Source organism: Myotis nattereri, assembly GCF_964212035.1.
Source record: "Myotis nattereri genome assembly, chromosome: 8".
Classification (NCBI taxonomy): domain Eukaryota; kingdom Metazoa; phylum Chordata; class Mammalia; order Chiroptera; family Vespertilionidae; genus Myotis; species Myotis nattereri.
This window is the reverse complement of record NC_138083.1, coordinates 67,209,930-67,237,868: the sequence shown is the minus strand read 5'-3', so window position 1 is coordinate 67,237,868 and position 27,939 is coordinate 67,209,930. Positions and strand designations below refer to the sequence as shown.

Here is a 27,939-nt window from a genome sequence, read left to right as displayed (position 1 = left end):
GGGCACCGTGCTCTCAGCTGGAAGTGGGGCTGCAAGTCAATCACAGGGATGCAGGCCCTTGCCTCTGCCCCAAGACCCCAAAAACAGCAGGCGACGTTTTCTAGCTGGGGCCTAAATTCAACGCCCAGCTCTGCCCAAATATTAGCCCCTAGCAGGGGCCATGGGGCTGGAGGACCTTTGTCCTTTAAGGACCTTTGACCTTAAAGGAACCCTCTTCAGGGAACCCCTCGGTGACAGGCACCGTCGACTAGGCAGGTGGAGCCCAGGCAACGGCGAGGCCGGGCAGGCGCCAGCTCCCTGCCAGCACCCGGGCCCCACTCACCAGCAAGGCCGCTGAGGACTAAAGCCAGCAGCCGCCTTGCTTGTCAGGTGCGGGCTCTGGGCTGCCTCTCCATGACGCGGCCTCGCAGTCCATCTCCCGAGGCCCCACACTGAGAGGCCAGCGGGGCTGACCTGGGCTGACGGGAGAACTGAGCTGGCTTAGGAAGATCACCCAAGTCCAGACTCTGCGATCCTCTGAGCTACGCCAGACTCTGGTGCTGCTTCGAAGACGCCCAGTGACCTCGGCTCCACCCTGCCTTCTGACCTCAGCATCTGCGCATGTGGAGGCTGCTGGGGGCAGGTGGACTCAGAGGAGGGGAGGGGCAGGACGGGTGGTGAAATGCCCAGGCCCAGAACTACCAGGCCTCGCCTCTTCGGCTTGGGAAATCTAAGCTAGACTGGGAGCAGTGGAGAGCTGGTGCTCTAAACATGACAGGACAGATTTCTCAGACCTGAGCCTCAAGGATGCAAGATTTTACTTTTCCCTTAAATGTCCACATTCCTATCTCATTCCCCAACCCCCAAGCTTCTGAGACCTCAGAACTGAAGAATTAACTGTTTTTGCAACCTGAGTGACAAAACTTTGGGTCCCAAGCCAGCAGACAATCCCTGCTTGGCTGTGGGCCTACACTTTTGTGAATGAAAACAAGAAGCTACATGGGAAACTGGAGAGGTCTTGCTAAGGCAGCAAGTTGGGCCCCATGGTGTCTGTGAGCTCAGAGCTGGCAGTGAAGAAGGTTCCTGCCCTGGAAGGAGTTGGGGCTTCCCTGGGCTGTGCTCAGAAACCACCTATTGGGCTGGTTGCTCTGCTCTCTCAGCTACATATGGAGGCCCTGTAATGACCTGGGAACCAGTCACACCCCTGGGAGGCAGCAACCTGCTGCTACGGCTGCAGCAGACACATGTGTGAAATGGTCAGAACCAGTTTGTATAGAGCAGGGCAGGCAGGTCCAGGCCCCTCTCCAGCTGTGGTCCACACTGTGAGCTCGGGCCAGTCCTGAAATGTAAGAGCATGAAGGGAACAGCCACTGACCGGCAGGGCGGGCCCCACACCCTGCCCTGTGACCACAGGCTCCTGCAGGAGGAACCCTGCTTCTCCTTTCCTTGGGGGAGCCTTCCCATCAAGCATCCAGGCCATGGGATGAATGATTCCAGGACTTTATCCAGCTGCTCTAGAATCACGGGTGCCCTGGAGGGCCAGCTCTGGAGGGCTGGGCTTGGCAGACCAGAGCGAGGAAAAGGGGATGCCCCTGCCTGCCTGCCCTGCACCCCAGTCAGCACCCGCAGCCCCAGCTTTCTCCAATGTCCTTGCTATCCAGCTGGATGTGGTCGGTGCTCTTCTCACTGAGCAGAGGACCCCCGTGCCTCATGACCAGCTCTGTGGCCACCCTCACGAAGGCCTCCTCCACGTTGCTCGAGTCCTTGGCAGACGTCTCAATGGCACACAGGATGTCATAGTGCTCCACCAGGCTCTGCGCTTCGGCCAGAGGGACCTCCCGGAGCTCGCCAAGGTCCGACTTGTTCCCTGCGGGGAAAGGCCAGGAGCAGCGTGGTGAGGTCGGCTGGTGCAGGGAAGCCCTGTCCCACCTGATGCCCTGTCAGCTCCTAGTTGTGCATGGTGATCTTTAAAACAACAACCAAACTGTTATTTTAAAGCTGCTATTCTATCCTGTAGTCCACCCCACTCTTTGTTTTTAACCTTTGCCAGAGGATTGTATATTTTGACTCTTTCTAAGATATAGCAATAAAATTTAGGTAAAAGAATACCATACTTTAAAGTTAGAAGAAAATGTGGGTAGAAACTCCAGCTTCCTATCACTTAGGTAAGTCACTTCATCTCTGAGCCTCAATTTCCCCATCTGATGCCACCTTCAGCAGAGCAGGGATTAAATGATACAACAAATATGAAAACAACTGGCATCTGGCAGGTACTCCATAAATGTGTAAGTTAAAGAAATCTGGCACTGCTCTTTTTGTGTGTTTTTTTTTTCTGGTAAAATTCCGTTATTATACTTATTATTTATTCTCTCTTATTTTTCTACTACTAAGAACACAGACGACCACTTTACCTGAGAGTACATCACATCACTGGCTCCTCCTACAGGTGTGAGGTGTCTCATTACATCCCAAATCATCTAGTAAACTACTCCTTGACCCAATTTTTAAAAGCATTTTTTAAGTTTCTAAATGGCTGACTTTTATAATGTGATTATAGGGAGGACAAAAAGATAGATAAATGTCTATAAATATCTGAAATTTCTTTGGTAACCTTAAATGATGTAGCAATCAATTTCAATGTGTGAAACTTATCCTAATTTCAAAAAGAAAAAAAAAGCACATGTTGTTTATGAGTAATTATAAATCTGAACACAGGTCAGCTATTTGATTTATTCAGGAAATGTCAATTATTTTTAGATGTGAAAATGGTACTCTTGTCATGTCTCTTTAAGTGTTTTTATCTTTTGATTCATGCTGGAATATTTACAGATGAAATATTACAGATGTAGTTAGGAATTGCCTGAAAATAATACAAGGGAGGGAGGGGATGAGGTGGAGGTGAAATGTGACATGAGTTACTGAAGCGGGTGATGGGTCTAAGGTTCGTTACACTATGTTATTTCTGTATTTGTGTAAAATACTCAATAATAAAATGTCTTATTTTAAATGTCCTGGATAAAAGGAATGTGGAAGGCTGGGCAAGGAGAGCTCCATTACTTCCCGGGCAGATGAGCTCTGCTAGCCCTTCTCACCCCAGTCCAGGCAGGTGTGTGGGACCAAGCCACCCTTTCCCCAGCTGGAGTGACATCCAGGACCCACCTGTACAACCTCATCTTAGAAAAATCAGTCTGACTGTTGAGGTGAGGACCCAGGGGTCACACAAGTGGTCCAAAGCTTCTTGAGCCCAGTTCTGGGAAGTTTATGAGGAGAAAAAATGGGAAATGGAAGTATCCGCATCTCTGCAACAGTAGTTCTCAAAGTGGGTTCCCTGAGTCGGCAACAGCTATGTCCCAGATGTCACCTGGGAACTTGTTAGAAATGCACATTCCTGGGCCTCGCCCAGGCCTCCTGAACTGAATGCTCTGCAGGTGGTGCCCAGCAGCTGTGCTTTATGGCTTTGGAGGCATGGGAACATTTGAGGAGCCCTAATCTGCTGAATTATGGTTAGTACTAAACTACACTCAAATTTCACGTGTGTATGCTCACAGGCTGTTTGAATGAGAAATCATTTCACTTCTCTGAGCCTCATGCCCACGCCCTGACAAGTAAGGAGTAGTCAGGTTATGGGAATTAAACCCAAAGACACGTGTGAAGACTGAACCAGTGTTGACCACTGTGCAGACACGTGTGCGCCGCAAATCAAACTTTAGCTCCCTTTCTTCCCAAACTCCAGTTTTAAATAAACTTCACAAGTGACGAGCAGAATCAGAATTTCAAGTTCTGGCTCCATTCCTGCCTGGATAAGCTCAGGCCCGCTCTGTGCTCTGGCTTTCCTTTGTTTAAAAGGAGAGAGAAGCCCTAGCCGGTTTGGCTCAGTGGATAGAGTGTTGGCCTGCAGACCAAAGAGTCCCGGGTTCAATTCCAGTTAAGGACACATGCCTTGGTTGCAGGCTCCTCCCCGGCCTGGGCCCTGGTTGGGGCACATGCAGGAGGCAACCAATCCATGTGTTTCTTTCACATCAATGTTTTGCTCTGTCTTTCCCTCTCTCTAAAAGATCAATGGAAAAATATCCTCAGGTAAGGATTAAAAAAAGAGAGAGCCCAGCCAAAACCGGTTTGGCTCAGTGGATAGAGCGTCGGCCTGCGGACTGAAAGGTCCCAGGTTCGATTCCGGTCAAGGGCATGTACCTGGGTTGCGGGCACTTCCCTGGTGGGGGATGTGCAGGAGGCGGCTGATTGATGTTTCTGACTCTCTATCTCTCTCCCTTCCTCTCTGTAAAAAGTCAATAAAATATATTTAAAAAAAAAAAAAAAAAAAGAGAGAGCCTAGCCAGTGTGGCTCAATGGTTGAGCATCGACCTATGAACCAGGAAGTCATGGTTCAATTCCAGTCAGGGCACATGCCAGGTTGCAGGCTCGACCCCTCATAGGGGGGTGTGCAGAAGGCAACTGATCAATGATTCTTTCTCATCATTGATGTTTCTATCTCTCCCTCTCCCTTCCTCTCTGAAATCAATAAAAAAAAAAAATTTTTTTTAAAAAGGAGAAACTGAGACAGACAGGATCTGTGGTCCCAAGGAACCCTGCCAGCCCTGACTTCATCCCCCCAGCTCACCGATCAGCAGCTGCACAATGTTGGAGCCAGCATACTTCCTCACGTCCTCGATCCAATGAGGCACTGACAGAAAGGAGCTCCTCTTGGTGATGTCGTAAGCAAGAATGGCCCCATTAGCACTGCGGTAGTAGCTCTGGGTGATGGTGCGGAATCGCTCCTGGCCGGCAGTGTCCCAGATCTGCAGCTAAAGACAGGAAGCCTCCCGTGAACCGGATGACATGGCCGGGACGGGAGGGCAACCCACACCCCCGTCAGGCCACCAGCCCAAACCCTGACTGGAATCACACAGAAGGTCTAACGGTGGAGAGAGAGAGAGAGAGAGAGAGAGAGAGAGAGAGAGAGAGAGAGAGAGAGAGGCCCTTCTGAGCCCTTAGAAAGCAACTCAGTGGCCCTGCGCTGTGTAAGGCTCCCCCACAACTAGGGTTCTCTATCTGCCTCAGAAACACCCAGGAATATGCTCCCTACGTGGTGGTAAGGGAGGCCTGGGCTGTGCCAATGAGGGCCTAGGGGAAGCAGCGGGCAGAGCCCTTCCTGGGGCCTTTACCATCAACTGACCCATCTTGACCAAACGCAAAAAGCTTGGCATCTTTTCCTGCCCATGTCTCCACTTAACAACACTCATTAGGGCCCAATCCCCAGCCCTCCTGGACACTGGCCAGCAGGAGAGGTACCTGTGTGTGGCAGGAGCTTCTCTAGCTTTCTATAGAGGCAGCAGTCTGGCAAGACAGACACAAGATAGAGCAGGGCAGACCTGGCCCTACACTGTGCCCAGATGAGGAGGCCTCCCACTCTAGGTGGAGACCACCACCAGTTCTAGGACTGGGAGAGATACTGCGGACAGGCAACAGAGCAGGCAGGTACCAGGCTCTCAGGAGCTCAGGGATTGCTTTCTCCAGTCCAGAAATCACAGGTTCTTGGGGCTCTCTGAGGATGAACACCAGCCTTTGGTCCACACTGGGCTGCAGGTCCATCCACGCTCCTTTGCTGGCACAAGTACTGTCAGTGCCTCTCTATCTAGTTCTCAAGGTATCAGAGGCCCTCTAGTCTGTCCGGAGTGGGACAGACCTCAGGGGTCTCAGACAGTTCCTGGGGGCAGGGATAATGACCCTCTCGGTATGGAGGTGACAACCTTTTCCCTAGGCCCCACCAAGAAAAGTCTGAGAGTTAACCTCTGGGCCACAACATGCCAAATACAATCCTCCAGTCCTGAGGATTCCTATTTACTCTTCAGCTCTAAGAGGCTACAGGGAAACCAGGCTCCATACCCCACGGCTTATGCTGTCTGCTAGCTCATGCATGGGGCGAAGCAAAAGGTGTAAACATTGACACTACACAAACCTGGGATCCAAATGACCAAGCACTCATCTCCACACCCCAGAGGAGAGCATATAACACTAAAGACAGGATAAACATGGAATAAAGCAACTTGGAGGAAACAGAAATTATGCAAAAGCAAAAACCTCAAAAACGGGGGGAGGTTGGGGGTTAATGGGGGGGATGTGGACACATTTGTAATACCTTAACTAATAATAAAAAAAACAAAAACAAACAAACAAAAAAAACTCAAAAACAATCATCAAGAGTTTCAGAGATAGAAACGATCTGTGAAACAACAATAAACACGTTAAGTAGAGGGAGGAATCAGAAATAAAAAAGAGCTCTTGAAAATTAACTATATAACAAAAATGAGTAATACAACATAAGGGTTGGGAGATAAAAGTTGAAGACATCCCTCCATGGTAAAGGAAAAAATAAATACAAAGAGATGGAAAAGAGAAAGAAAATTGTAGAAACAGCCTGGGAGGTACAATATGTGATAGTAAAAGGTTCAAAGGGGGTGGGGGGAGGAAGTAAAATCAAAGAAATACTTCAAGAAAATGCCCAGAACTGATTGAAAGGGTCCACTAAGCACACACACAATGAAGGAAAACAGACCCACACAAAACACCTGACTGAGAATTCCAGAATAATAGGGAAGAAAAACTCCCAGAGTAAAAACAGAAAAAGAAAAAACAGGTTTCAAGGTTTCACACAAAAGATTCACATGGTATTAGATACTCAATCAAACAATGCCTAAAATTATGACGGAAAATTATTTCCAATCTAGAATTCTCTACTCAATCAACTATCAGTCAAGTGTGATGGTTTAATAAAGGCATTTTCAGGCGTGTAGGCCTCAAAAAATTTACCTTCCTACCACCCTTTATCAGGAAACTACTGAAGGTTCCTCTACCTAAAGAAACCAATCAAAAATAAGAAAACGGGGGCTTCAGAAAACAGAGAATTCAACTCAAAAGGAAGCAAAGGGAATCGCTAAGTGAGATCCCAAGACAACAGCCAAGCAGGGGGTTTGGATGCTCACCCATCCAGAACAGGCCCAGCACTCCAGGACAACTTCCAGCCCTGGCAGAGTGATCAACAGCAGACAAACCTTCCCTCCATAAACAACCATTGGACTGAGGAAAACAGGGAGGCTGCCATTTTCAACCCTGTTGTGCTGCCTGATGTAAACAAGCAGCACAAAACTGTAACCCTGCAAGAAGCAAAGCTCATGAAATGTACCTCATGATCACCAAAACTCTCTACCCAGGGGCGGTTTCCTAGCCACAGGACAGTGGATAGAATCCAAGCAGAGCATGGTGGTCCCACTGAGCCAGGGAGGCAAAGATCAGCATCTCTAGATGTGATGGATGGAGCAATGTAGGGGGTGTGAGAGCCCAACAGTCTATGTGGGGGAGTTCCCAGTGAGTCCTCACCTGAGCACTCCATGCACAGGATCAGACTACCAGAATCTTACCAGAGTGGCTCCAACAGAGTTAAGAATAGACCAAACACAGAAATAGAGGTTGAGCAGTGCTAGGGGATGCTGAAGTTCCACCCAGACACATCAAGGTGCCTCGTTAGCACATTGTTAATGACCCAGCTATTAAGCTGAGACATCAGGAAGGCTGTATACTATGAGTGAGAACCATGGCTGGAGGAAGGCCTTCATAAACCTGCCCCAACGAATCCTAAAACCAAGACCCAACCTAAGTCTCAGGTTTGGAGGCTGAGTTCTGTCCGGTTAGAGAGGCAAAACAAACATCCTTGAACACTAACAAAACATAAAAACATACATACACAGGTTCAAAGTGATCAACCAGTAATTTAATTAACTACTAAGATCCCGCATGAGCCAGGGAGGAGCCTGCAACCCGGGCATGTGCCCTTGACCAGAATTTAACCTGGGACCCTTCAGTCTGCAAGCTGATGCTCTATCCACTAAGCCAAACCGGCTAGGGCCATATATTTTTCAAAAAACAAAAACAAAACCAAAAAAACACACACACACACACACACAACCCAAATTAAAAATAAGTAGGGAGAGGTAAGAGCCTCTCCACTCCTCTGATGAGTGGCAGAGCTCTCTTTCACTATGACTTCCTATAGTTGCATTGCCAGTTGTGGGCCTCCTCATCCTTCCAGGGCATGGGCGGGCACCTTGCACTTCAGAGCAAAGGCGCCTACCGCACACCCACCATTCATGGGGGCCTGGAGGACTGTGGTGTGTCGATGTCCTCCGTCTGCTTCGTGTCCTCACCCTCCTCTGAGGGCTACAGACGTGGCTATGTGGGCACCTTGACTGGGTCCGACAGGCTTCTGGTGGGCAACGAGACAGTGACCATGCAGAACCTCAAGACCTCAGCGCCTCACACATGGAGAAGGTACATGCCCTGGAGGAGGCCAACAGGTGACCTGGAGGTGAAGATCATCACTGGCACCAGAAGCAGGCGCCTGGGGTGCCCATGACTACAGCCACTACTACCAGACCATTGATGATCTTCGAGACAAGATTCTTGGTGCCACCATTGAGAACTCCAAGATTGTCCTGCAGATTAACAATGCCGTCTGGCTGTGGATGACTTCCAACAAAGTTCAAGGCAGAGCAGGCCCTACGCATGAGCATGGAAGCTGACATCAATGGCCTGTGCAAAGAGCTGAAGGAGCTGACCATGGCAGGAGCAGATCTGGAGATGCAGATTGAAGGCCTGAAGGAAAAGCTGGCCTACCTGAAGAACCATGAGGAAATCAGTACCCTAAAGGGCCAGGTGGTGACAAGGTCAGTGTGGAGGTGGATTCCACTCCAGCACTGACCTGCTAAGATCCCGAGTGATATGAGAAACCTGGTCATGGTTGAGAAGAACCTGAGAAGAACTGGAAGGATGATGACCTGGTTCACCAGCCAGACTGAGGAGCTGAACCAGAGGTCGCTGGCCACACAGGGTAACTGCCGATTTAGCCCATTAGCAAGACGGCCCTGGCCAGGTAGCTCAGTTGGTTAGAGCGTTGTCCAGATACACCAAGGTTGCAGTTCGATCTCTGGTCAGGGCACACACAAGAAGCAACCAATGAATGCATAAATAAGTGAGACAATAAATTGATGTTTCTCTCTTTCTCTCCTCTCTCTCTCTCTCTCTCTCTCTCTCTTTCTCTCTCTCTCCCCCACCCCCTTTCTCTTTCTCTCTCTTAAACAAAAGAAAAAAAAACCGATTAGCAAGACAGAGGTCACCAACTGGTCTGGAGATCAAGCTTCAGTCTCAGCTCAACATGAAAGCCACCCTAATAGGCACGCTGGCTGGAACACAGGCTTGCTTCAGAGCCTAGTGACAGGTCCAGGCGCTATCAGCAGTATCCAAGCCCAGCTGAGTGACACTTGTGCTGGCACTAAGCGTCAGAACCTGGAGTAACAGCAGCTCCTGACATTAAGACATAGATGGAGCAGGAGATCGTCACCTACCACAGCCTGTGTCAGGGCCAGGAAGCCTATCACCAACCTGCCCGTCACCAAGACGGCCTGAGTCCAGCAGACTCCTGGGCTTCCTGCTTCCAGCAGAGGGATGCTCTGGAAGGGAGGGAGCCTTACCCCAGCTCTTCCTCTGATCTGTCAATAAAATTTTATGGCTCAAGGGAGGAAAAAAAATAAGCAGAGAACCTGAGTAGACACTTCTCCAAAGAGAATGTACAGATGGCCAATAGACATATTAAAAAATGTTCAACATCACTAATCATCAGAGAAATGCAAATTAAAACAACAATGAGATATCACCTCACACCTGTCAGAAAAGCTATTATCAATAAATCAACAAACAAGTGCTGGTGAGGGTGTGGAGAAAAGATGCACTATTGATGGCAATGCAGAGTGGTGCAGCCACAGTGGAAAGCAGTATAGAGTTACCTCAAAAAATTAAAAATGGCCAAAACCGGTTTGGCTCAGTGGATAGAGCGTCGGCCTGTGGACTGAAGGGTCCCGGGTTCGATTCCGGTCAAGGGCATGGACCTGGGTTGCGGGCACATCCCCAGTAGGAGATGTGCAGGAGGCAGCTGATCGATGTTTCTCTCTCATCGATGTTTCTAACTCTCTATCTCTCTCCCTTCCTCTCTGTAAAAAATCAATAAAATATATTTTTAAAAAAAGTTAAAAATGGAACTGCACTATGACCCAGCAATTCCACTTCTGGGTATATACCCAAAGAAATCCAAAATATTACTTCTAAAAGATATATGCACCCCTATATTCACTGCAGCATTATTTACAATAGCCAAGATATGGAAGCAACCCAAATGCCCATCAATAGATGAGTGTATAAAGAAGATGTGGAACATATATATAATGGAATATTACTCCATCATAGAAAAAGAATGAAATCTTACCATTTGTGACAACATGATGGATGTAGAGGGAGTTACGCTAAGTGAAAGAAGTTAGACAGAGAAAAGCAAATACTGTATTATTTCACTTATACGTGGAATCTAAAGAACAAAATGAAACAGAAACAGACTCATAGATACAGAGAACAGAGTGATGGTTGCCAAATGGGAGGGAGGTAAGAAGTACAAACTGGTAGTTACAAAACAGTCATAGGGAATGTAAAGTTCAGCATAGGAAATATAGTCGATAATATTTTAATAACTATGTATGGTGCCAGGTGGTAACTTGAATTATCGGGGGAACATTTTGTAAATATATGATTGTCTACTTGCTATGCAGTATACCTGAAACTAATATAAAATAATACTGAATGTCAACTCTAATTGAAAAACAAAACTTAGGGGGAACCAAGATGGCGGCATAGGTAAACACCGGAGTTAGCTGCCTCGAACAACCACTTCAAAAATACAACTAAAAGACGGAATGGACATCACCCAGAACCACAGGAAGGCTGGCTGAGGGGAAATTCTTCAACTAGAAGGAAAGAGAACAGCATACCGAGACTCAGAGGAGGCGTAGTGCGGAAAATACAAAGGTGCGGAGGTGCGCACGAAGCGGGCTGGCTGCTGAGGGCACGGTTGTCTGTTTCAATCGGGAGGGAGTCCCAGGCTCTGAGCTCCAGTTCTGGGCGAGTCTCTAGGGACCCAGACTCAAACGGGAGAAGCGGGACTGTCTGGCTTCGGTTGGAACTCGAAGGCAGCTTTCTCTCCGAGGTTTGCAGCGGTTGCTGGGACTCTGAGAGGCAGAGCCTCTGGGGACGGGACTGAGAGCAGCCATAACTGCTCACTGGGCCTTCCCTGTTGATCCCCTGGGACCCGCCCTGCCTAAACCCTGCACAGAGGCATTTGCTGGTTAGCCTCAGGCAAAGACTAGATTAGCACCTCCCCAGAGGACAGAAGTTCTCTCACTGCAGACACAGCTGATTCTCACAGCCAGTTGGCCTGGAGGTCAAATCACCCCCGGTATTACCCACAACAATCAAGGCTTAACTACAACAAGACTGCGCACAAAGACCACTAGGGGGTGCACCAAGAAAGCATAAAAAATGCCGAGACAAAGAAACAAGACAGAAATGACCGAAATGGAGGATATAGAGCTCAAAACCACAATTTTAAGGTCTCTCAAGAACTGTCTAGAAGCTGCTGATAAACTTAATGAGATCCTCAAGAAATCTAATGAGACCCTCGATGTTGTGATAAAGAACCAACTAGAAATTAAGCATACACTGACTAAAATAAAGAATATTATACAGACTCCCAACAGCAGACCAGAGGAGCGCAAGAATCAAGTCAAAGATCTGAAATGCGAAGAAGCAAAAAACACCCAACCGGAAAAGCAAAATGAAAAAAGAATACGAAAATACGAAGATAGTGTAAGGAGCCTCTGGGACAGTTTCAAGCGTACCAACATCAGAATTATAGGGGTTCCAGAAGTTGAGAGAGAGCAAGATATTGAAAAACTATTTGAAGAAATAATGACAGAAAACTTCCCCTACCTGGTGAAAGAAATAGACTTACAAGTCCAGGAAGTGCAGAGAACCCCAAACAAAAGGAATCCAAAGAGGACCACACCAAGACACATCATAATTAAAATGCCAAGAGCAAAAGACAAAGAGAGAATCTTAAAAGCAGCAAGAGAAAGAAACACAGTTACCTACAAGGGAATACCCATACGACTGTCAGCTGATTTCTCAACAGAAACTTTGCAGGCCAGAAGGGAGTGGCAAGAAATATTCAAAGTGATGAATACCAAGAACCTACAACCAAGATTACTTTATCCAGCAAAGCTATCATTCAGAATTGAAGGTCAGATAAAGAGCTTCACAGATAAGGAAAAGCTAAAGGAGTTCATCACCACCAAACCAGGATTATATGAAATGCTGAAAGGTATCCTTTAAGAAGAGGAAGAGGAAGAAAAAGGTAAAGATACAAATTATGAACAACAAATATGCATCTATCAACAAGTGAATCTAAGAATCAAGTGAATAAATAATCTGATGAACAGAATGAACTGGTGATTATAATAGAATCAGGGACATAGAAAGGGAATGGACTGACTACTCTTGGGGGAGAAAAGGGTGTGGGAGATGCGGGAAGAGACTGGACAAAAATCGTGCACCTATGGATGAGGACAGTGGGTGGGGAGTAAGGGCGGAGGGTGGGGTGGGAACTGGGAGGAGGGGAGTTATGGGGGAAAAAAAGAGGAACAAATGTAATAATCTGAACAATAAAGATTTAATTAAAAAAAAAAGAAAAAGAAAAAGAAAAACAAAATTTAAATGCCAGTAAAAAAAATTGCCCAGACAGAGTGGCTCAGTTGGTTGAGTGTCACCCTGTGCACCGAAAGGTTGCTGGTTCAATTCCCAGTCAGGGCACATACCTGGGTTTTGGGTTTGATTCCTGATCCAGACATGTGAGAAAGGCAACCAATCGATATTTCTCTCACAATGATGTTTCTCTCTCTCCTCTCTCTCTCTCTCTCTCTCTCTCTCTCTCTCTCTCTCTCTCTTTCTCTCTCTCCCTTGCTCACTCTCTCCCTTTCCTCCCTTCCTCTCTCTAAACATGTCCTTGGGTGAGGATTAAAAATAAATAAGTTAAAAATAAAAAAAATGATGCCAAAATGGCCCATATATAGATTTAATAGGCAATACTTTGAAACAGTTATTTTAAATATAATAAAAAAACTAAAGGACAATATGGTCAAAAAATTAGAGCAAATATGATCACAATAAGTGAGTAAATAGGGGATTTCAGCAAAAAATGAAAATAATTTTTAAAGATATTTAAAAGAGACTCGAGGTTCTAGAACTTAGAAGTACAATAAGTGAAATGGAATATTCATTCAATAATGTTAACAGCAGCATGAAAATGCAAAAGAAAAAAAGAACCAGTGAATTTGAAGAAAAATTAATAGAAATATTCAATCTGAAGAATAAAGGGGAAAAATATAGATTGAAAAAAAAATGAACAGGGATCTGTGGGACAATATCAAACAGTTTCATATTCACATAACTGCAGTCCCAGAAGTAGAAAATATTGAGAATGTAGCAGAACTAATGAATGAAATTGCAAATTTGTTGAAAATACTAACTTAATTATCCAAAAAACTCAGCAAACCCCAAGCAAAAGAAATACACCATATATAATGGGAAACCATAGCCAAACTGATAAAAAAAAAAAAAGAGAGAGAGAAGAAAAGAAATTTTTAAACCAGTTGGGAGGAATAAAAAGACATAAAGGAACAACACCAAAAATGACAAGTGACTTCTCATCAGAAATAATGAATACCAGAAGACAATGCTGAGAAGTGTTGAAAAGAAAAAACTCTCAACCAAGGTACATGCCCTTGACCGGAATCGAACCTGGGACCCCCCTTGACCGGAATCGAACCTGGGACACCCCCCGCCCCCCGAGTCCGCAGGCCAACGCTCCATCCACTGAGCCAAACCAGTTAGGGCACAAAAACATTTTTGCCGCCTGGGAGCTGAAACCTAAATGAGGCAGTACTCACAGATCGGATCGTCTCATCTCCTCTCTCTCTCTCTCTCTCTCTCTCTCTCTCTCTCTCTCTCTTTGAAATTATTGGGGAGACACTGGTTCATAAAACCATACGGGTTTTAAAATAAAATAAAAAATGAATAAATCAGATATGAATAAATAGGAATCTTTGTATGGAAAAAAAAAGAAAAAACTCTCAGCACCAAAGTCTATCCAGGAAAAAAGAAAATCTCTCACAAATGAGGGTTAAATAAAGATATTTTCAGATAAATTAAAGAGAACCTTCCTGGGAGACTTGTGCCTGTTTGGCTTTCTCCATGTGTCCAGTACCCAGCACAGTGCCTGGCATGTGGAAGGTGCTCCATAAATATATGGTGGATGGATGAGTACTATTTCTGCCCTTACAAGCCTGTTACCCTGCGCTGCCTGCTCTCCATCTAGTAGCTGGGCTCTAGGCCCTAGTTTAGGAAACCACCCCCCTACTCCCCAGAAGTACTCTCCTGTACTCTCATTTGACAAACAGACAGGGACTTTGTACTGTGAACTGTACCTGCGCCCTCACTCCTTAACTGTCTCACCCCCCACCTGGCACAACTCCAGCTTCTCTCACCTTTCCCTACCAGGCTTTCTCTTTAGGGGAAATTGCCTTGGCTGCTGATATCTGGAGTGAAGTCCAGAAGATTCTGCTGGGCAGAAAGGGTTGAAGTGAGGTCCAGTTAGGATGGAAATGGCTCCCAGAGGGTGTCAGCTCGGAAGACAGGAGCTGCCAGCCTCCCACTCAGCAGGGGATGGTCAGGTGAGTTTCAAATGGGTAGGATGGGGTGGGCGTTCCAATACAGCAAGAGTCCTTGTTTCCATCCTTCTCTGGCCCTGGTGGCAACAGGCTCCAGCCCAACAGCTGCTGCCTCAGTCAGGGAAGCACCGTCTCCATGAGGTTTATTTTCTCTTCTAAGTTCCACACCTAACAACTTCCAGTGTACACTGTCCCTCTGAGTCCCCACACCCATGATGGGGTATTGTCATTTTTGTCATTACCTCCTTTTCCTAGGATAGACTGCATTCATCTTGATCTTTTGGTGAACTCCTACCAAACCTTCAGGACCCCAGTTCAAAAGTCACATGGTCAGTGAAGCTCTCCCTGACACACAGGCCTGGGCCCGACCCTAGCAGAATTCATTCTTTCCACCATGCTCACAGAGCCCTTAATTCTTGACTCTATAACAGCCCACACCATAAAATGTTAGCCATTTAAGTCAAATGTCCCAAACTAAGGTGTCTTTGGGGGCCAGACAGGGAACATAAAATGCACCCTGAGACATGGTACACCGATCGGACAATAGTAGACACTGCAAAACCTCAGTCTCTCAACCGAGCTGTCTTGCTGCAAGGTTATATCCATACTCAGAATAATGTGCTGACTGAAGTGAAGCCCCAGACTCGAATTCCCAGAACCTTTGACCGTTTTTTTTGGCCTCATGGTTCAGCTTTTAGACAAATGCAGTGTTCGAGCAACGGATGGCCCCCAGAAGCTCTTACGGTAATTAAGAATCCAGTGTGAGATCATTTCCCAGTTGGATGCTTGAAAATTGGTACTTCTTTTTCCATCCCAGTTGTCAGTAATGTGCAAGAGTTCGTGCCCAGCAGCAACCCTATTGCCTCTGTAGTGGGGGCCTTGGCCCATGCAAGCTCAGTGTGGAGTATACAGAGAAAATAGTGTCCATCAGCAACTACCCTTTCTGCGGCCTTCCCCTGCGCAAAGCTTACCACAGCCTTTGAAGAAGTATGGAGAGTCCTTTGACAGTAGGACCTTGCTCTGAAACACAGAGACTGGTGACGCTGCATCGCCTGACTCTCCCAACTCACTGCTGGAGGATGACCTTCCTGCACCAAGACTGTGGGGTTAGTGGAAGCCAAGGCTGTGCTTTTGCTATTTGTTTACCATATAAACACTATTCTTGCAAACAAAGAAAAAGCACACGTGATTAAGTTCCCAAAAACCGTGTCCAGCACTGTCCCGCCGAATGGAAACATAAGAGGATTTTATTTGAAAAGTCTTTCTCCTGCATGACAAATCAGGCAGTGGAAAGTTCCTTGCTTCTTCACAGTAGAAAAGGACTTTGGTAAAATTAGTGCTCAGGGCAAAACTCTAAAAACTGGTCAGAGTGACCCAAATACAAGTTCCTGAGCTATTTTTCATGGTATCTTGGGATATAGTGAGTCAAACCAGGAGGTGGTTTGTGGGCCACTCCTCCAGCCAACACTGTTGTCATTCTCCTGCCTCAGTTCTCCATGGGAAGAGAAGAGGTTGGCCCAGGCTCACAAACAAGTCACAGCCTGAGACATGAGTGCACCAATAGGGCGATAGTAGACACTACAAAACTCCGGTCTATTAGCGGAATAAAGACAGTCAGGGAGCTGGACAGAGACCAAGTGAAGAGAAAAGTGAGAATGCTGAGCTAGCAATACACGAAGGAATAAACAACGTGAACCTAACACAGCCGACTTCTCTGCAGTCAGCAGTATTGAGCATAAATTCCTCAAGCCCCCTAAACACGGGTTCCTCAAATCCCAGCATGAAGGTTACTTTCCTTGTCCTTTGTCACAATGCAGCTCTCCTTGGTAGAGCCATATGCAGTCTGAATGAAAGAGAAATCAGGAATCCTGACCTACTCCACCAGTCAGGTGATCAAGGATGGTCATAGTAGCTTCCTAGAGTCTGTGTTTCCTTACCAGTAACTTGGGAATAGCAGCGACCAGCTTCATTTTGCCAGGCCAGTGGGAGCACAGAGTGAAGGTGGGGTTCTACTAGTAACATGCTTTGAGAACCTTCAGGCACTAGCACTATTAGTGCTTCACATCTATTGGTCCATTTTATACTCAAAACAGCCCTAAAAGGTAAGTCTAATTACTTTTTAGATGAGGAGTCACAGGAAAGTAATATAAAAAGAGCTCTGTCTCCACAATAAATTTTTTTTAAATATATTTTTATTGATTTCAGAGAGGAAGGGAGAGGGAGAGGGAGCTAGAAACATCAATGATGAGAGAGAATCACTAATTGGCTGCCTCCTGCACGCCCCACACTGGAGATCAAGCCCGCAACCCGGGCATATGCCCTGACAGGGAATCGAAGTGTGACCTCCTGGGTTCATAGGTCGATGCTCAACCAGTGAGCCACACTGGCTGGTCTCCCCAATAAATTTAATTTAAAAGAAGAAGAAGAGCTCTGTGTAACCCCATGCTGTATTCTGTGTGCACAGCAACTCTACAAATCATTTCCAGCCCAACTACAAATTCTGATTTCTTTGGTAAATGGTGTTATGCAGCCCTCACAGCCTCTGCAATAATTCCCTGAAACTCAACTTGCTCCTTTTTTCCAAAACTTCTCATAAACAAGGGCCTGGCTTACAGGGGGCTCAGATGCCATATGTCCCAAAGTGAACTTTGCCTTCCCTCTAACTGTGCCTCCTATGCCCTGCTACTTGAATTAATGGAGAGTGGGCCAAGCCGGCAGGCTCACTCAGACTTGATCCCTTGACTGCCCTAAAATCACTGCCGGTTATGCCTCCGGCCCATGTCAACCCTCAGGAAAAAACGGTGGTTTTCCCAGACAAACGTTACCAGTGTCCTCCCTTAGGACAGTCAACACACCTTCTAGTATGATCAGAAGGCTGGTCCTGACCCCATCCATAGTCTCACTACCCCCACACTCCAACTACACTTGACTTGAACACACACACTTCCACTTTCACATCTCCACAGTTAGTACATATGTGACCTTGGTAGCAAAGTCCTTTCTGTCTGTCCCCATTGGAAAACTCTCACTTATCTTTCAGGGCCCAACTCAAACCTCACTACCTCTGTAACCCTGGGACGAGCAGATTGCTGCCTCCTCTGTGCCCCTGCAGCACTCAACACACATCCCTATGACAACCACGGGATCCTGCTTTGAGGGAACAGTACTAATTTTAAAACTTCAGTCCTGCTGTCACCACAATAAACACATATGTACTTGTCAGGCCATGTCTTCCAAGTCTTGGTTCAGAAATCACAGTCACTACAGAAACAGCATTGACACCACTGCACGCTAGGTATTGGTTTCCACAGATGTTCGCCAACCAGATGTTAGCTCCTAAAGAACAAGAACGGTCTCTTATTTCCCTTTTCTCCTCCTCAGTGCTTATAACAATGCCTAAGAAAGAGTAGATACTTACAGTATGGATAAATAAACCGTGAACTCACTGCCATTTAAACATCTACCTGACATGTAGTGTATGTCTCAAGGTGCTAAAGGCCGTCTGTGACTTGTGGAATCTCTGCCAGTATCGGTTGCAGGGGCCAGGCCCTTGCTTTTTCTTACACAGAAAACCCTATATGGGCAGGTCAGACAAGGATTCTTTTCTTCATTTGACTGATATTGTAAGAGACCAGTGAAGTAACTTGGGCAACCCCACACTTCCTGTCTTCCCATGCCACTGTCTCTCTCAGGTGATTTCCACACCAACATCAGTTCCCATCTACTGATGGTCTGCTATACACCAGGTCCTTAAAGTTAGGGGTTTGCAGGTGAAGCAGATTAAAAGCAGTGACATCAGGGCCTATCTGGCAAAGCCAAAATTTTAACCTGATGTTGTTGGGTTCTAACACCGGCCCTCTTTCCACTTCACATGCTGCCTCAGGACTCTCAGAAAACTTGAGCGGCAAGGCTTATTTTGCAATGAGGACGGTTGCCACTGGTATCAAGAACAGATTTCTTCAGCCCAGCTGGTATGGCTCAGTGGTTGAATGTCAACCCATAGGGGCTTGGGGAGTAGAGGAGAGGAGAGGCAGCCAGTTTATGTTTGATGTTTCTCTCACATCAATGTTTCTTTCTCCCTTCCTCTCTCTCTAAAATATATATATATTTTATAAAAATTTAAAAATATATATATATATGTATATATACACACACACAACAGGTTTCTTCAGACAACCAACAAGAACTTCTTTCTTACCTAACAGTCCTTTTGCTATCTCTGATGAAAACTGAAAAAGTCAAACCAATTTTATTTAAATACGAATAGCACATGAGCAAAGCCAGCCCCTGATTGGAAAGACTATGGATGCAAGCTTTAAAAAGAAGCTGGTTCTTTTTACCTACCCTTACCTTCCTTTTGGAAGTGCCACAAACAACGACTGTAGGGCCAAGGAAGCTTTAGACTCAAGGCTGAAGGTCCTGAAATCTGGAGACCTGGCCCAGGGGTGTATTTACCTCTGTGAATGAGAGATCCAGCCCCCAAAGGGGAGAGTGAACCTGATAGAGAGTTAAGAAATGGTGTCTAATTTTACAAGGTTAACCTCTCTGTGTAAACTTGAGGCCTGCATCCCAAGTAATCTGCAAAAACAAGTTTACATAACAGGCCTTTGTGTTGTCCCAGATAAGAGTTGAGTAGAGGAACATTCAGAATGTTTTAAGGATTTAGAACCAACTGAAATTTTCTAGGGGACAGTGAGGTTGGGGAGGAGTGAGTTGTGGGAGAGGGGCAGGTTAAGAAATAATGTGTCTAAGCATGAGTGGACCTACAGATTATGCTCAGTGAAATAAGTCAGAGAAAGGCAAATACCATATGACTTCATTTACATATGAAATCTAAAGAACAATATAAACAAACAAACAAAATAGAAACAGACTCAGATACAGAGAATAGACTGGTGGTTGCCAGAAGGGATGGGGTTGGGGAACTGGGTAAAATAGGTGAAGGGATTAAGAAGTATAAATTGGTAGTTACAAAAATAGTCATGGGATGTATAGTACAGCACAGGGAATATAGTCAATAATATTGTAATAACTATGTATGGGGCCAGATAAGTGCTGGAAATATTGCGGGGGACACTTTGTAAACTATATGATTGTCTAACCCAGGGGTGGGCAAACTTTTTTGACTCGAGGGCCACAATGGGTTCTTAAACTGGACCGGAGGGCCGGAACAAAAGCATGGATGGAGTGTTTGTGTGAACTAATATAAATTCAAAGTAAACATCATTACATAAAAGGGTACGGTCTTTTTATTTTTTTAGTTTTATTCATTTCAAACGGGCCGGATCCGGCCCGCAGGCCATAGTTTGTCCACGGCTGGACTCTAACCACTGTGCTGTACACCTAAAACTAATTCAAAATAATAATGTAAACTATAATTGAAAAAAAAAATTAATTTAAAAATAAAAAATAATTTGTCTAATGTAGGGAGAAAAATAATAACAGCAATAAAATAATTCCTTATATTTGTGATTCCTTGGGAGGGGGGGGTTGTTTTTTTAATCATCACCCAAGGATATTTTTTCTTTGATTTTATTTTTTAAATATATTTTATTGATTTTTTACAGAAAGGGAGGGGGATAGAGAGTTAGAAACATTGATGAGAGAGAAGCATCGATCAGCTGCCTCCTGCACACCCACCACTGGGGATGTGCCTACAACCAAGGCACATGCCCTTGACAGGAATCGAACCTGGGACCCTTCAGTTCACAGGCCGACGGACGCTTTATCCACTGAGCCAAACCAGTCAGGGCTTTCCTTGATTTTAGAGAGTGGAAGAGAGAGGGAAAAACAGAAATATCGATGTGAGAGATACACATTGATTGGTTGCTTCCTACACGCTCCTCGACCAGGGCCTGGCCCGGGGAGGAGCCTGCAACCAAGGTATGTGCCCTTGACCGCAATCGAACCCGGAACCCTTCGGTCTACAAGCCAGTGCTCTAGCCACTGAGCCTGGCTAGGGCTCCTTGGTTTTATTTACAATACTTTCAAGATAGACAAAAAAATGGGTTAACATTGATTACCTCTTATTAGAGGGCACTGGGTGGCTTGGGAAACAAATGTGGAAAGAGATTTTTTACTGTATGTCCTTTCACATCTTTGAAATTTGGAATTCTGAACCATGTGAATGAATTATCTATTCAAAAATATATACAGAGAATGTTAAACTATTTTAATCATGTCCACAGTTTTCCAACAACCCTAAGAAGTAGGCAGAATGAAGATCATTAATTCCATTTCGTAAATGCCAAGGAACCGGCCGCAGTGTGGTTGGACATACAACCCAGACCTTCAGAATCCTAATCCAGTGTTTTCTTTCAGAGACTCCACAATGTGAACGACTAGCAGCACCCAGATTCACTCTCGGAAGTTCAGTCTGATTAGCTAGAGCAAACGGCATTCACATGAGGTAGGGGACAGGAACCAATCACCCCATACAGAGCCTTGCTAACCAGCACAGCAGGCTATGTGAGCTATCTGGGACTGGCTAGATGTTCTGTTAGCTGAACATCTGTTTACCCTGAAATTCTTTGGGATTTCAATCTTTATAACTGAAAATCTATAAAATGCCCACGTTCACATTCTTTTCTCAAAGTGTGGTGGCCACAACTGCACTTTTACTAGATTCATTAACTTACAAGATCTCAGGATTATCATTATGAACACAAAGGGACTCAGAAGGGTGGATCAAGTGTAAAAAAAAAACATTGGGCTTAGAAGCCAGCCTGACTGGGTTCAAATCCTGGTTTTACCACTGACTTGCATGTGGCCTTGGGCATGTTGGTCACTTCACTTTTGTATTTTGGCCTCAGCTTCCTCAATATAAAAATTATTAACAGACATGTATTGAGCACTGTTGTAGGTGTAGGGATTCACTGATTACACAAGGCACACTGGATCCCTGAGCTTTCAAGAAGCTAAAATTGTACAGGGGGAGACCAACACCAAAATAATTTCAAATCTTGGTAAGTGCTATGAACTTATCCTTAAACTTATCCCATAATAAAAAAGGAGGGGTAGGAGGCCAGGGAAGGGCTCTGTGAATAGGTGGCATTCTCAGTGGAAACTAACAGATGAAGCGGTGGTCTCAAGCAGAGCCCCTTGGGACAGAGTGTGACAGGCAGGGACAAAAATACAAAAGGCCTGAGGCAAGTATGGTTGAAGAATAGAAAAAGCTAGTGGGGCTGGAGATTTCTGAGTGAGGGGCACAGGGAGATAGATGAAGTCCGCAAGGCAGGCAGTGGCCCATTTCTTCAGGTAAGGAGTTTGAATGTTATTCTGGATCCAATAGGAAGTAACTATAAAAATAAAGGGGTTCAATTATATCTGTGATGTCTCAAACTTTTTATTTTTTAGCAGAACTTTTTAGTCAAATGAAAACAAGTGGGACCTCAATATAAAACTAACTAAAATTAGTATTTTTCTGGCTGTGTGAGAAGTTCGTTAAGGCTCTTCTAAACCTGTGGTCTCTTGACCTTCCCCCTTCACCCCACCATATCCTCAAGCACTGGAGCTTGGAGGAGCTGGAAAACCATTAGGTGATCTATCTTTAAGGTTCCTTAAGCTTAAATGGAGCAAAAGCCAGCATTCCAGGAAAAGGGAGTTTAGGAGATCACACCGGATGCTTGTTGGACCCCGGACAGAACCTGGAAAGGTTCTAAAACTAAATCCCTTCTGTTCACCAAAGGTTCCAGTTAAAATCACATAGATGAAACTATAGGGGCAGAAAACAGATCAGTGTTTGCCAGGGCTGGGGTGAAGGGAGACAATAACACAAAAGGATACAAGGGAACTTTCTGGATTGATGGAAGTATTCTAGACCTTGATTGTGGCTGTGGTTACCGGACTGTATATGTTTGTCAAAGTTCACAGAACTATACACCTAAAATTGGGTGTGAAGTTTACTGTATGTAAATTAAACCTCAATAACCCTATGTTTTTCAATTACATTGCTGGAAGACACCTCACAGTTATTCTACAGATGAGAAAACAGTCTCTGAGGGGAAAGATGACTGGTTCCTGATGAGTCAGGAGAGCCCAGAGAGCCTGACTTCAGAGACTGTCCCTCACCCACTACCGCTCAGTTTTAAGTCAGAGCCTCTTCAGTGCGCCGGGCTTCAGATTTCTCTGACTGCAAAAGGAGGAGGTAAATAACCGTCAAAGGCTCTCCCACTTCCAACAATCAGATTCTAAGGAGGAGGAGAAAGATCTCAATGCTTTGGAATCAGGAAAACTGGAAGAAAAATTCCAACCTCTGCCACTCAGTAGCTGTGTGCTCTGGTGCAAGTGTGTCCTGTGTTAATAATAAGAGCACATCTGTAAAATAGCTGGCAAACAAACTCTCAAGAAGGGCAGTGATTCTACACTGTTGTCCTATTCCCAGTCCCACCTGGCTGCTTCCTAAGAAAAATCTGGAGGTGACCATAAGGAAAAGAAATAATGAACTGCCTGCTCTGCATTGCATAACCTGTGCTCTGGTTCACAGTACACCCTGGGCTCCAAAGGGGCACAGGTTGTTATCTTGCCGGGTAAACAGGAACACCCTGCCCCCTCCTTGACCACCTTCAGCATGGGCCACCACAAACACTGGAGGAGGAGCAGGCTTACGGCTTGCAAGAGCACCACTGCTGATTATGCCTACGTTTTAATACTCCACTTTCCCTGTGGCTTCTGGTTACAGGGCACAAACTTGCCCATGGATATATTCCACAGCCCTTTCCTGGCCACCTGCTAGCTCTAAAAGGGGTGGCCCAAATAATGACTCAATGCTGCCTGCCACACCTTGCTTTTTTTTCCCTTCTGTTCCAAGGAGACCAAAAACACACAGAAACCCAAAAGACTATTTAAAACAAAATAAAACAAACAAAAAAAGCCCTCAGCCTAACCGGTGTGGCTCAGTGGTTGAGCATCAACCTACAAACCAGGAGGTCACCGTTCCCTGTCAGGGCACATGCCTGGATTGCAGGCTCAATCACCAATAGGGGGCGAGAGGAGGCAGCAGACCTCAATATTGATGTTTCTCTCTTTCCCTCTCCCTTCTTCTCTAAAACCAATAAAAATATATTTTTGAAATATATATTTAAAAAAATTAAAAATCTTCAGGCCTGGCTGGTGTGGCTCCATTGGTTGGAGCCTTGGTCCTTGCACACCAAAAGGTTGCCAGTTCAATTCTCAGTCAGGGCACATACCTAGGTTGTGGGTTCAATCCCAGGTCCGGGCACTTAAAGGAAGCAAATCGATGTTTCTCTTTCTCTTCTCTCTCTCTCTCTCTCTCTCTCTCTCTCTCTCTCTCTCTCTCTCTCTCTCTCTCTCTCTTTCTTTCTCTCTCTCCTTTCCCCTTTCTAAAAATCAATGAATGTCCTCATGTGAGAATAAAACATAAAAAAATAAAAACCTTCAGGCAGGTAGTTTCTGCTTCCACTGTCTTATCAACTCTAGATGCACTGTGGTCATGTAAAAGCTATTGGCTTACTTTTTGTCCTTGAAGGGGCAGGAGGGAGGCAACACTGAGAAATTATCCAACTTTTGCAGGAACAAAGAGCTAAGTATCTGGGCCAAAGGCAACCATGAGCAGGCTACAGCAGACCAAGGAGGCAGAGCCCCAGCATCAGGACTCAACAACTCCAATACCCTGGCTCAACTTCTCAAGAACACAGAGATAACACTTGCCCTGTACTGCCCCTGCCCAGTGCTCTTAAGAGTTGTCCTGGAGCCCCGCAGGTGTGGCTCAGTAGTTGAGCGACAACCTATGAACCAGGAGATCACAGTTCAATTCCCCGTCAGGGCACATGCCTGGGTTTCAAGCTCCATCCCCAGTGTGGGGCGTGCTGCTGATAAAAGCTTCTCTCTAATCATTGATGCTTCTATCTCTCCCTCCCTCTCCGAAATCAATACAGCCATAACTGGTTTGGCTCAGTGGATAGAGCGTCGGCCTGCGGACTGAAGGGTCCCAGGTTCGATTCCAGTCAAGGGCATGTACCTTGGTTGCAGGCACATCCCCAGTATGGGGTGTGCAGGAGGCAGCTGATCGATGTTTCAAACTCTCTATCCCTCTCCCTCCTTCTATGTAAAAACTCAATAAAATATATAAAAAATAAAAAATAATAAGAATAAAAAAATAAATGGAATCAATACAAATATTTTTTTTAAAAGAATCAACCAATGAATGCAAAGATAAGTGGAACAACAGGTCGATGTTTCTCTGCCTCTCTCTTTCCCCCTCTCTAAAATTAATAAAGTAAAAGATAATCACAATTGAAAGGAAAAAAAAATAAAAAAGTTGTCCTGGAGATCATGTGAACTCAAAACCGTGACAGAAGGACAAGGATTTCTGTACAGCGAAGTTAAGTAAAGTTCCTGAGCGAGAAAGAACAATGCTTTGTCCGAGAGGGCTGACACCAGGTTAAGAAATTCTGATTCATAATCACAAATATTATTTATCAAACAACTGCCAGGGCACTGTGGCAACTACATCCTGCTGCTTCTATTCCGAGCCATTGCCAAAGACTGGTCCTCAGCCCTACCTTCCGGTATCTGCGAAATTTTCAGTTTCTATAAACTCCAGCTGGGGGAGGGGACCAGCGCCGGCCGTGGACGAGTAAAGTTCCACCAGCAAGTCCACAAAGAGACCAGAGAGGCGTGGCCAGGCCGGAAATTCTGACCCAAAGTTTGGGCCCTCGGGTCCTAGAGGCAGCTACTTCCTGATCGCTCCGAGCCGCGGGGCGGGTGTCGTTTTCGCGCGGCGTTCGCCACCCGCGGGCCGAGCTCGGCTTCCCCCGCGGGGGGACGGGTCGGGCCAGCCCGGAGTCCACCAGGCCCCCCGCCCCGGCACCGAGGCGCTCAGCTGCCTCCCCATGATTCTGGAGCAAAGTAAAGGCTGTGAGTTCGCGAGGGCAGAGTCTCCTCCCCACTCCCCCCAGACACACACAGACTCACACACACAGCCCGAGGCAGGCGCTGTGCGGACGGCACCGGGCTCAGACCCCCAGGCCCAGGCCTGCCCCACGGGAGGAGGGAAAAGGAAAAGCGAAAGGGGTTTGGCAGACGCCTCCGAACTCTCCTGGACGCTAGGTACCGAGGGGACAGAGCAATCCCCGCCCCGCTGAGGGAGACCTGCCGGGGCACTGGCCAACCCCAGTGCACGTCGGAGCCCCGGCTGCGCAGTGGCCCAAGAGGGCCAGGCCCCCGGCCCGGGGACCCCAGGCCGGGCCTCCCACCTTGACCCGCTTGCCCTGGATCTCCAGCGTCTTCATGGTGAAGTCCACGCCGATGGTGCTGCTCTGGCGCTCCGAGAAGGCGCCGGTCTTGAAGCGCTGCACCACGCACGTCTTGCCCACGCTCGCGTCGCCCACCAGCACCAGTTTGAACAGGAAATCGTACTGCTCGTCTGGGTCCCCCGGGCCCGGCCCTGCCATGGCTTCGCGGGAGCCGAGGGCCGGCACTCCGGACGCTGGGGGCGGCCTGGGTTCACGGAAGCCACAGGCGCCCGGCGACGTGGAGCCGCCCCAACACCTGAAGCTGGGGCGCCGCCGAACACCGGCCCCGGTCCGCCCGGGCCGGCCCTCCGCCCCGCCCCGGCCAGCCCGAAGCCCGCCGGCCCCGGCTCCGCCCCAACTCTCCTAATCCGGAATCTGCGAAGCGCGCCGCTGGCCCACGGTTCCGCGCCAGGCCAGTCCGGCCCTCAGGTCGGCCCTCAGCACCGCCCACAGCTCCTCCCCCGCCAGGCTCCGCCCTCAGCACCGCCCACAGCTCCTCCCCTGCCCGGCTTCACCCTCAGCACCGCCCACAGCTCCTCCCCCGCCAGGCTCCGCCCTCAGCACCGCCCATAGCTCCTCCCCTGCCCGGCTTCACCCTCAGCACCGCCCACAGCTCCTCCCCCGCCAGGCTCCGCCCACAGCTCCTCCACTACCAGGCTCCGCCCCCCAGGTCCGCCCTCAGCTCCTCCACTACCAGGCTCCGCCCCCCAGGTCCGCCCTCAGCTCCTCCACTACCAGGCCCCGCCCACAGCTCCGCCCCCAGATCCGCCCTCAACACCTAGCCCAGCATCACCCACATTTCTATTCACCCTCGGCACCGCCCCAGCACTTGCCACGCCCCCTCCACCTATTTATTCCGCGCTCCACACCGCCCACCTCTGCCTTAGCTAAGCTACTCTACAGCCCAGACCCCAGATGCTGTCCAGTGCCTCCCGTCCTTCCTCCCTGTTCCACAGGCCTGGCCAGCCTGTCTGGGGTCGCTTGCCTGCTGCTCTTCCCCAGTCAGAAGCAGGCTCATAGGAATGGTGGGGATTCTGGGCCTGCAGGCCTGGGGGCCTGTTGACCCAGCACTTGGATCCAGAATGTCCTCCTCTGGAGTGTTCACTAGGGGAGTGGACAACCACAGCAGTGTCATCTTAGTGTTCACACTAACAGGGCAAATGATGCAGAATCCCTCTAACAGAAGATGGGATGGAAGGAAGCATTTCCCACACTGAAGAAGGAAAAGGCCTGGCAGCACACTAAAAAGGATAAAGGAGAAGTCTAAGAAATTAAGCTGGCTACAAAACTGGGAAGGAGGCCAGAATCCTTGTGGAGAGGCACCTGAAAGCTGTGGCTCAAGATGACCTCCCAGTACTCTGGGGCGAGGAGAATTAGGGAACCTCACTTGGTGGACAACTAAGCCAGAAAGAGGAGCTGGGACATCACAACCCCAAAAGAAAGCCTAGCGGTTGAAACAGCTGCTCAAATGTCTCAGAATAGGTTGGCTCAGCTGGTGTTATGGGGGAACTAACCCATCTGAAACACACTGAAGATTGGCCTGAGCAGAGGAATAAGGGAGGTTTGTGGGCAGTTCTGATGGACAAACCAGCTCTCAAGATGGCCCAGTGAACCAGGGATCCTCAGAGAAATTATATTCAAACATCTGTAAGAAGCTTAAAATAGATCAAATAGAACCTATTTCCCAAAGCACTTTCCAGCTATCAAGATGAAAGGGAATTAAGAACATTCCTGCTCTCTTCATACAGCTCTCTTACAAGGGGGCTATAGCATTCCAATTCCATTTATTCTTTTTTTCTTTATTGATTAAGGTATTACATATGTGTCCTTATCCCCCATTGCCCACCCCCCCACACACACTCATCCCCTCAACCCCTGGTGTCTGTGTCCATTGGTTAGGCTCATATGCATGCATACAAGTCCTTTGGTTGATCTCTTCTAATTCCATTTAATTCAGTAAGTTTGATTAATGCCTGCTATGGATCAGGTATTCTTCAGGGGTGGGCAAACTTTTTGACTCGAGGGCCACAATGGGTTCTTAAACTGGACCG

General features: G+C 47.1%; 1 protein-coding gene and 1 pseudogene across 3 annotated transcripts; one reads left to right on the top strand and one right to left on the bottom strand.

The window, feature by feature from the left end:
- Positions 1–779: 779 nt before the first annotated feature.
- Positions 780–26,207, bottom strand: RAB43 (RAB43, member RAS oncogene family). Of its 2 annotated transcripts, none has more exons than XM_081097141.1 (3): positions 25,850–26,207; positions 4,595–4,778; positions 780–1,846 (listed from the first exon to the last, which is right to left on the bottom strand). In XM_081097141.1, exons 1-3 carry the CDS (start codon positions 26,045–26,047, stop codon positions 1,596–1,598), a joined length of 633 nt encoding a protein of 210 aa, XP_080953267.1. In that variant the 5' UTR covers positions 26,048–26,207; the 3' UTR covers positions 780–1,595. The 2 variants fall into 2 exon arrangements, with proteins under 2 accessions (XP_080953267.1, XP_080953268.1); XM_081097142.1 differs by lacking the exon at positions 25,850–26,207 and adding an exon at positions 15,605–15,684.
- LOC308523629 (keratin, type I cytoskeletal 19-like) lies at positions 8,063–9,321 on the top strand (annotated as a pseudogene). The gene is made up of 2 exons: positions 8,063–8,899; positions 9,221–9,321. The product of its transcript is annotated as a keratin, type I cytoskeletal 19-like (transcript).
- Positions 26,208–27,939: the final 1,732 nt, after the last annotated feature.

Coding starts and splice junctions, on each gene's coding strand:
- RAB43 (XM_081097141.1), bottom strand. CDS start 26,047: ATGGCAGGGCCGGGCCCGGGGGACCCAGACGAGCAGTACGATTTCCTG. Junction 4,779..25,849: donor TCCAGGGCAAGCGGGTCAAG/GTGGGAGGCCCG, acceptor TCCTGTCTTTAG/CTGCAGATCTGGGACACTGC. Junction 1,847..4,594: donor CATTGTGCAGCTGCTGATCG/GTGAGCTGGGGG, acceptor CTTTCCCCGCAG/GGAACAAGTCGGACCTTGGC.